The following is a 10,297-nucleotide window of genomic DNA, read 5'->3' as shown; positions in this document are numbered from 1 at the left end:
AGAGCTTTTCGGACACCCCTCATACTTACCAGATTAATTATTGAATGAATTTTCCTACCAATCTTATTTGGCCAATGCCTTTGATGTCGGAAGGTATGCGTAACCAACATCACAGACCAAGACATTGTGAATGCATCTTTAAACAAGAAGAGCAAACGCTCGATCGAGTCACTTTCGCAGTTCTGAATATTATATGAGGCATCAGATGGACAGGAAGAAATTGCTATTCACAACACAATACAGATGTAAATAATTTGATGTAAAGAATAATCCTATAAAGTTTGAATCAAATCCAATGAATAGTTTCAGAGATATGATATTTCAATTTTTTTCCTTCAAGACATACCTGTGACCTTGAAAAAGGTCAAAGGTCACCAAAGCAGACGTCAAAGTGTAGAGGTCACTGGGAGTCACGTTCACATAAAATTTGAGCCCGGTCACTTTTATAGTTTCCGAGAAAAGCCCAACGTTAAGTTGTGTGTTGCCGAACAGAAAAGGCTAGTTATCTCCCTTGTTTTTCTGATAACGTTCGTAAAAGGCTACAGATGTAAATACTTTGATGTAAAGAATAATCCTACAAAGTTTCAATCACATCCGATGAACTTTGTCAAAGATATAAAATGTCTAATTTTTCCTTTGACGCTGACCTGTGACCTTGAAAAAGGTCAACGAAACCATCGTTAAAGTGTAGAGGTCATTGGAGGTCACGACTAAACAAAATATGAGCCCGATCGCTTTGATAGTTTCCGAGAAAAGTCCAACGTTAAGGTGGTGTCTACGGACGGCCGGCCGGCCGGCCGGCCGGACAGCCGGCCGGCCGGACAGACTAACACTGACCGATTACATAGAGTCACATTTTCTCAAGTGACTCAAAAATGTAAAATTTAGAAAATACATCGCTTTTTTCATATTTTTGAAAACACTTACTGGACCTTAGAATGCTTAACCCTGTAGCTGAAGCAAAATTAATTGCCGACATCCCTAAATGAAGCTTTTTGAAAATTCTCCCAAAATGTCCAACTTTAGGGAAATGTAAACAATCCCTTATATGGTCATACACTCACTCTCTCAGGAAAGAGACCAGAGTCGTAAACATCTAAACTCTTCACTTCCATACTTTGGAAGAAATTACTGAGGTGCGGTAGATTCACACAAATCGAACAGTTTATTTGTTTGTTTGTTTGTTTAACGCCCAGCCGACCACGAAGGGCCATATCAGGGCGGTGCTGCTTTGACATATAACGTGCGCCACACACAAGACAGAAGTCGCAGCACAGGCTTCATGTCTCACCCAGTCACATTATTCTGACACCGGACCAACCAGTCCTAGCACTAACCCCATAATGCCAGACGCCAGGCGGAGCAGCCACTAGATTGCCAATTTTAAAGTCTTAGGTATGACCCGGCCGGGGTTCGAACCCACGACCTCCCGATCACGGGGCGGACGCCATACCACTAGGCCAACCGTGCCGGTGAACAGTTTATCTATAACAAAGAAACACGATGCATTCAAAAAGGAACAGCATAAAGCATTTTTCATCTTCAAACACTGGGTCTGGGCACTTTAAATGAGCATTGGAACAATTGAATCCAATCCTGTTATTACGTGTGAGTTGGTGAGACATTTTGGTCACAATGAAAACAAATGTGCATTTCTTTACTGTTGGAAATTAACCCTTACACAGGTGCAATTCTGTAACACATGTTACATAGCCACTGGTGAATTAACAGAGAGAAAAATAAAGAAAAACGGTCATATAGGTTTTCGCATCCATGGGAGGTAATCGGAACCGACCAAACAGTAGCGCGACATGTCGTGACAACCAGGTGACCATATACGTAAAGTAGCGCGACATATGTCGCAACAACCAGCCTAAGGGTTAATATACATACCTCTGGTATCCATTCATCCCCGGTTGACGAATTTTCTTCAGAAAAGTCATCTCCACTGAAACAGTCAAAAGAGCACATAAAGAAAACAAAGTCAAACTGTACGCATATTCCCCAATGACCAAAAACCGCCTTTTTCAGACCTGTTTACCCTAAACCCGAGGCAAGAGTACTTTCCCAAAAAGTTGAGTGTATTTTTCAAAAAGTTGGTGTACTTTGCAAGCAAAGCCATATGGGCTGGGGAAAATGTACGCGTGGGTGCAAACGTGTTTGTGTAAGAATAGCATGTCTTGTGAACACCTTCAGAATTTAACTCCTTCGAATACAACAGGAATAAAACAATTTTATTTACCTGTCAGTTTATAGCATTATCATAATAACCAGTGTCTTCCAAACAGATTGATAATAAAAAGATGAAGTTCGTAAAATAACATCTGCGGTTGACAGTGGCAAGTTCATTTTCACAATCATCTCAACATTGCTTCAGCGCGGACTACAGCCTTTTCTTCTGGCAGGATTTGCTTTGCGGGAATGAACTTCATAATTCCTTGGCAGCAACCTTGTCCAGGTAAGTTTTGGAACTGCACAGTGTCGTTCGATGTCATATTTCCCAGCATGGGCAACGGAGAAATCTGATTTACAATACTTGCAGTGTGCATGACTTTTTCCCATAGTAGACTCCACAATTCCTGGTAGCTCTTTCTTATATTTCTCCAAGAAAATCTGCTGCTTCTGCTGTTTAGACTTGGTACAGTCATCCGAAACTGGCACATTTGTCCGCTTCATTTTGCCATGATTGTCCAGACGATCGCACATGCCAACAACTGAACAAGGTTTCCACAGCTGAAGACTCGCTGTCATGGTTATCTCCCTTCGACCGAAACCGGTATCAGTTGTACCATTCCGTAATCAGCACACCAACAACGGAAAACGTATTCTAAACTGTTTCTTATGCGTATTTTGTGCGTGTGTTGCGTATTTGCGTACCAATAATAATTTGGCGTACAAAATACGCCCAAATCGTACTGGTAAACAGGTCTGCTTTTTGTAAAGCCTACAAAAGACGTTCAAATCTTGTCGAAGTTAATAACCGACTTTAGAGCTTTACCCTTGAAGGTCATTTTTGTGCCATTTGCACTTTGTTTTTACATAAATTTAAAACAATCAGATCACAGGACTGGGTGGCCGAGTGGTAACGCATTTGCGCTCGGAAGCGAGTTCGACCCTGGGTCAGGGCGTTAGCAATTTTCTTCCCCTCTTTCCTAACCTAGGTGGTGGGTTCAAGTGCTAGTCTTTCGGATGAGACGAAAAACCGAGGTCCCTTCGTGTACACTACATTGGGGTGTGCACGTTAAAGATCCCACGATTGACAAAAGGGTCATTCCTGGCAAAATTGTATAGGCATAGATAAACAAGAAGAGCAAACGCTCGATCGAGTCACTTTCGCAGTTCTGAATATTATATGAGGCTGAAAGCCAAAATGCGTAGCTCGAGAGAACAACGTCCTAGCGCTAGGACCGCTGAGGAAAGAGTGAAGTATTCCAATATGGCGGCGGCGGTCTCGCGTGCTCAGTCACGTGACGGTATGGCCTTGACCTGTGACCCAGTTTACGGGGTCTAGGCTGTTCTTTTTTAGGGTTACTTCCCCTTAAGGGGTGAAGCGTAGTTCAGCGTCCCGGCACTTAAACCAGAGGTTAATGCTAGATGTGAGTCGGGATAAGATATGTAATTTAATTGCTATTCACAACACAATGAGTCACGTTCACATAAAATTTGAGCCCGCTCACTTTTATAGTTTCCGAGAAAAGCCCAACGTTAAGTTGTGTGTTGACGAACAGAAAAGGCTAGTTATCTCCCTTGTTTTTCTGATAACCTTCGTAAAAGGCTACAGATGTAAATACTTTGATGTAAAGAATAATCCTACAAAGTTTCAATCACATCCGATGAACTTTGTCAAAGATATAAAATGTCTAATTTTTCCTTTGACGCTGACCTGTGACCTTGAAAAAGGTCAAAGGTCAACGAAACCATCGTTAAAGTGTAGAGGTCATTGGAGGTCACGACTAAACAAAATATGAGCCCGATCGCTTTGATAGTTTCCGAGAAAAGTCCAACGTTAAGGTGGTGTCTACGGACGGCCGGCCGGCCGGCCGGCCGGCCGTCCGGACAGACTAACACTGACCGATTACATAGAGTCACTTTTTCTCAAGTGACTCAAAAATGTCCACCAAAATACCCGTGTGACTTGGAATAATAGCTAGGCCGTGAAAAGTAGGATATGCGCCAAAATGGCTGCGATCTGCTGGTCGATGTGAATGCGTGATGTATTGTGTAAAAAATTCCATCTCACACGGCATAAATAGATCCCTGCGCCTTGAGTCCGAGTCTGGAGATACGCGCGCGATATAAGACTTCATATAACATAACATTATTACTGGAAAAGTGAATTGAAAGTTCATGCAAGGCAAAATGCACCTTCATGCAATATCATACCATCATGAATAATGCTAATTAATATAATGAGCTGGTCTTCCTATCATTAAGTTATGTCAGTAAGTAAGAAGTAAGACAGAAGTAAATAACAAATTAAAAAAAAACAAGGAATGCACGGAATGCACCCCAAGCCTGAGATACATACCGTAGGCTAAGAGCACTCAGACCTGCCTACCCCAAAAATTACAAGGAGTAATGAGCCCAGCCAAAAAGAGTAATCTGGTGGTAGAAAGAGTAGTTTTTCGTTGCCAAAAGTAACGGCCATCAGTGGGTGTGACTAAAAGAAGAACCCAAATAAAGAATATGACACTACCTTGCCTGTAGACATCCTCATTTTTGTCCGAACGGAGAAAGTTGTTCATAAAATCTTGCAGGACACAAACATTCTTCTGCACATTTTCTGTTCATATTCAGTTGCTTCGCAAAAATAAAAGTTTCATTGATTTTCTCAAATTGTGACGTCAGTCAAAACGACCCTAGAACACATCACTGGGAAACTATACTGATTGGAACGAATCGATCCAGGATGACGAAAGCAAAATATGTCATGTGCACAGTGGTCACACATCTGGAGAAATCGGCCTCGCACATAACCAGCGCTCCATCATTTGTGTAATCAAGAGTTTGCTGAATGAGCATAGAGTTTATTTGGAGGTAGAGGGCTTTTCAAATACTTGTAATAGCATGACTTAAATCTGCCAAGTTCTGCTTGGCTGTACTGCCTGGTGCCGAAGGTTCCTGATCTTGATTTCAGGAGGAGCAGACTCTCCAATGTCTCATCCGACAAAGCTCACAAAGCTCGGCGAGAGCAAAAATACGAATCGGATTTATATCAGGACGAAATGCGAAAAATCGTATTTCATAAAAATCGTATTTCCATCGCGGAAAGCGTAATTTGGAATAAAATTCGTCGTAAATTATGCCCAAATCGTAAGGGTAGGTAGGTTTGCTCTGTATTTTGCATAGCACGTACTTTCTTTTTTCAAGGGAACATATTGACAGACACAGTCAAACCAAAAGCAATATGCACATCTCTTCGAGGGTGCATAGCAAACAAACAACAATCCAGCTAGATTGTCTTAAATGGTACATGCAGACCTGGGACCCCCTGTTTTGCACTTGTAGCATTCTCAAAGAAACTTGGCGTATTTTCAGAAAAATTAGTGTACTCCACACATCATTTAAACCTCCCAAATACTGGATTGCATGGGTGGGAGCCCAAAATGTTGGCAGGACTGAACATTTTGGAAGGCCGGGGTCCAGGGGCCGCTAAGGCTCCGGCGGGGTGCAGGGGCAGCGCCCTTGGGGGTCTAGGGGGGCAGCGCCCCCCAGCCGAAAATGAATTTTAGCATTATAGGGAGGGTTTAGGTGGCCTCTCCTAACTCTAAATTTTAGAACAAACAAGCTTTTTAGAGATGCATAATATATAAATCTTGTAAACTTGAAGGTATTTGTAACCAGCTGAAAATGAATTTTAATAATTCAAGGTGCTATTTGAGCCTCTCCTGGCTTTAAAACTAAAAACATCACACTCATTTAAAAAAACAAAATTTATGAGGGGTGGGGCACAAAATCAAAAACCTCTATACATGTACTTGAAAACTTGGGGCTTTAAAACAGAAAACAGCATACAAAAATTTTTTTGGAGGAGGAGGGGGGGGGGGGGGTGGGTGTGTGAATGCACAAAATCAAAAACCTCTATACTTGGAGTTGAAGGTGTTTGGTTGCATCACTCTTGCTAGGGGGGTCTTCAAAAACAAGTGGTAAACAAATTTCAAGAAGGGTTTTTAGAAGCCTCTCCTTTCTTAAACAAAAACTTAAAATAGGAGCTGCACAAAATTTAAAAATCTTGTAAACTTGAAGGTATTTCATCACCTAGTTTTGTCTTTGATTTAAAACATGTTTACTGCATTGAAGGAAAATCGCCATGCTAACAAAAAGTTAGGCAAACACAGGAAATATCAGTCACCTCCCTTGTATTACACATTTTTACTTGTACTTGTAGCTTATGATTTTATCATTGCAGGTGGTATATTCTCAAATAATTGTTGAACCATAGCTTGAACCAAATGAGAAACAAGTTTCAAGTCAGTTTGTTTCAATTGAACACCTTCAAAAGGGCTAACTGCTCAGGTTAAACAAGAAGGTTTAGACAAAAACAGAAACCCCTGGAGTTATATCCCTTGCTAATGCTATACACAGATGCTGCTTTTCAATTCATCATTTCAGGAGTTATATTCTAAAATGATTGTTGAATTATAGCTTGAATTAAAAGAGAAATATGTTTCAATTAAGTTTGTCTCACTTGCTAACTTTCTTAAGGACTCAATGTATCAGAAGCTAAATACCACTGGTTCATAGATCAGGAATGCAAGTTTTCTCTACCCCACACCACTGAAGGTCTCTGAATACCTGCAAGAGGGGTATATAAAGATGTGGGTGAGCTGAGTTTTCAAATAGATGGCAACTAAGATGCCCCATTCCCCCAAATGACATGACATTGCTGCCACCTTAAGTTATTGAAATCGGTCTGGGACATGGTAAAAGGTGGCTGACCTGGCACAACCACATTGGTAAACAACAGCTGCCAGGGATGAACAAAACAAGGTATATAAAAAAAAAGTTGCCAAATTCTTCCTGGACGGAAGAAATCCCATCCCTGGGAATGGTTTAAGTTCAGGCATGGGAACCGGAAATCATCAAAAAGGAGGAAAATAATGCGGGGGCTGCCATAGGCGTTGCCCCCTGAAGCTGAGGGTTTTTTGTATTTTCCACACCTAAAACGTGCACCAGGAGACACCATAACTTTACAAAACAGTGCACTTGAAGCTGCAGTAACTTCTCACCAATGTGTTCAAAATCGTTAACAGAGAGCTCCACTGTGTGTTTGTTTTAGACTTTGCCTTTCGTCAACCAGATCGAAGTCTTCACTCTCTCCTCAAGCCAACCAAAATTCCATTTGTTTTTCACACTTGAGTCGATTTCGGCCGCAAGGGCCTTATCGCTTTTCGTAATTCGTCGATGCATGGTGGTCTAGAAACTGCACGATCCGTAAAAACAAAGAAAGCGCTCGGAAATCTTCAGCAAATTCCGGAACAAGCATAACACCACTTGCTCGGCTGTTTCCGACAGCATTCTTATCATCCTTGGGTTCTACTCGGCAAATTTCGTACAAGCAACATTCAGTCCAAATAATACGTCAATTGAGAATAAACTATCGCCGATGGAAGCTGTTACGCGGATGAAAGTACCCCCCTCCAAAAAAAAAAATTTCTCAACGGATTTACACCGATCTCAGAAATGACCCTGGGGCTCACCAAAAAGGCGGATTTCCGCCAAACGGTGGAAGATTCTCTTGCCTGTAAGTTACGATTGTGAAGAAAAGTAGTCTTTGAATTTGTTTGATCGTATTTATTTTCCACCGACCGTGCTGATCGTATTTTAGACAATCAATCAATCAATCAATCAATGACGCTTATATCGCGCATATTCCGTGGGTACAGTTCTAGGCGCTCTGCAGTGATGCCGTGTGAGATGAAATTTTATACGGCCAGTAGATTGCAGCCATTTCGGCGCATATTTACCTTTCACGGCCTATTATTCCAAGTCACACGGGTATAGGTAGACAATTATTAACTGTGCCTAAGCAATTTTGCCAGGAAAGACCCTTTTGTCAATTGTGGGATATTTAACGTGCACACCCAATGTAGTGTACACGGGGGGAGGGTTCGGACACCGAAGAGAGTCTGCACACAAAGTTGACTCTGAAATAAATTTCCGCCGAACCTGGGATCGAACTCACGCTGACAGCGGCCAACTGAATACAAATCCAGCGCGCTACCAACTGAGCTATATCCCCGCCCCTATATCAGGCGGACAAAATACGCCGAAATCATATGGGTTCCCAGGTCTGTACATGCATGTACTTCCCCATGCAAATACAGTGTAAGTGTAACTTTGTAAGAGTACAACTCCTTTACAAGACACACTCAAAGCCAGACACTTTCCATCTACTCACCTGTTTTGTGTCCTTTCTGGCATGTCTTCCAGCGCTTCTGATGTAACCTTGAAAAAACAATAGTAATAATGTATACATACATACATAAGGATAAATTGTGGTTTGTACAACTCAGGCTAACTTCAAACCAAATGTATTTAGTTCAATTTTGCTTGATGAAGAGTAAGAATGGCACATATTGTTTACAACAGGGGTGTGCAAATCCACTAACCCGTGGGGAGTTAAAAATTATCCGGGTTAGCTGAGGTCTTTGAGTAGCATTCCCGTGGGTTAGCTAAAAATGTCACAAACAAAACTCAAGATAGAGCTTCAAATGCCAACTGAATTCCTTACTAAAATGAATGGCCAAAATACAGTGCCCCTTGTTTTTGGCTCACGTAAGTGTAGCCTATGCGATCGTAACTTTGTCTGTGCGTTTGTGCGTGTGTATGTCTGTGGTAGAAACTTTAACATTTCGTCATTTGAAGACGTCACATTATGGCGTAAGAGGGTTAGACGTCACGCGAAGGAATTACTGAGAGTCTCGGTTTTGAGCGGGCCGAGACTAGTTGGAAGGCAAGTTATCTTTTTCTTTTCATGTCTTGGCGTCTCAAATCTTATTAGTCAGAAAGCGCATGCACGTAGTCTCGACCAGCGCGTGGTGTGCTTCTTTCTGAGTACTTTACGTCACAAATTGTACTTACGTACTTGATGATGATGTAAGTTAATTGTATGTGTTCTATTTCGTTGACTGAGCACGGCCGGGACCAGTTGGCGTGAGCGCTGGGATTTCGAGTTTCATTCGACATGTCAATGCATCGCAGTATGAAATAATACAGGTAGGAGGTTAGTTCTTGTACTTTGGGTCAACCAAAGTCGATAAATGCATTCTTCACTATGGTATTGAGTCTGATTTCGTCGTCCATCTTGAATCGAAAAGCACTCTTCTTACAAAAAAACCCAACTTAGTTGCGAGCTACGGCGAAGCTTCGCATGTCAATACTTGAGAAGCGATGTTGGGGTCAAAGTACCACGCCGTAGCTGCGGGTTTTTGGTATTAAGACTTTGCGAAGCTTCGTGTAGTGAGTTTGTGTTACTGTTTGTCTATTTCTTACGTGAGCCTTGAAGGCTTCGCCTCTTGTTCATAATGAAAACAAAGCCCAAACCAAAGCCCAAACGGTAAGTACTGTTTCTAAGGCATTTTTTCTGAAGTATTGATCGTGTTCGAAAATGTCGTCTGCTTCAACGATGTGAGTTACATCCCTTAGTTTAGTTTTACATTTTGACCAATGAGAAAGCGCTCCCTAATTTATTTCGGGCCACTAAAAAACAACCATGGCGTTGTTTAGTTCGGACAGACTGGTCGTCGGCAGATGCTACCTTTCAGTGACTTATAATCCAATGTTTCTGTGTGTGAAACTTCAAAGACAAAATAAGAAAAGTTGGAGTGGGTTACCTATTTTTTTCCCGGGTGAGCTGGAAATGAGATTCTACTAACCCGTGGGTGAGTTGTTTATTTTTAAATTTGCACACCCCTGTTACAATTCAATAATTTTTTTCCATGGTGCCCAGTCAATCATGCAGGATCATCTGCTTGTTCTTGGGGTGCAAGTAAAATGGAAACAGAGAACAAGTTATTCTTAATCGAGTACATTCAATGTCAATACAGTCGCGACCGCTGTGATTCGAGAATTGTTAAAAGGGAGGAAGTGGGGGTCCCAGGTCCAGGGCTAAGGGGGCCCAGGACCCCCCTTCAGAAAAGAGAGAGAGAGAGAGAGAGAGAGAGAGAGAGAGAGAGAGAGAGAGAGAGAGAGAGAGAGAGAGAGAGAGAGAGATAGAGAGAGAAAGAGATGATTAAATGTCAGTTTCTGAGCTCAGGTGGCCCTACATTGCAGCATTGTGCTTCCTGTTTTGAGT

At 41.9% G+C, this 10,297-nt stretch overlaps 1 protein-coding gene across 1 annotated transcript in view; it reads right to left on the bottom strand.

Moving 5' to 3' along the window:
• Positions 1-1,455: 1,455 nt before the first annotated feature.
• The window catches only part of LOC138969680 (chromodomain Y-like protein), a 30,149-nt gene continuing 21,307 nt past the window's right edge, over positions 1,456-10,297 (bottom strand). The window contains exons 7-9 of the mRNA XM_070342538.1: positions 8,402-8,448; positions 1,894-1,948; positions 1,456-1,485 (exon numbers count right to left, since the gene is read on the bottom strand). Of these exons, the coding sequence (XP_070198639.1) occupies positions 1,456-1,485; positions 1,894-1,948; positions 8,402-8,448 (132 nt within the window). The remainder of the gene's footprint in view (positions 1,486-1,893; positions 1,949-8,401; positions 8,449-10,297) is intronic.

Source organism: Littorina saxatilis, linkage group LG6 (assembly GCF_037325665.1).
Source record: "Littorina saxatilis isolate snail1 linkage group LG6, US_GU_Lsax_2.0, whole genome shotgun sequence".
Taxonomy (NCBI): Eukaryota; Metazoa; Mollusca; class Gastropoda; order Littorinimorpha; family Littorinidae; genus Littorina; species Littorina saxatilis.
The sequence above is the reverse complement of the archived record's forward strand: the minus strand, read 5'-3'. Positions and strand labels throughout refer to the sequence as shown.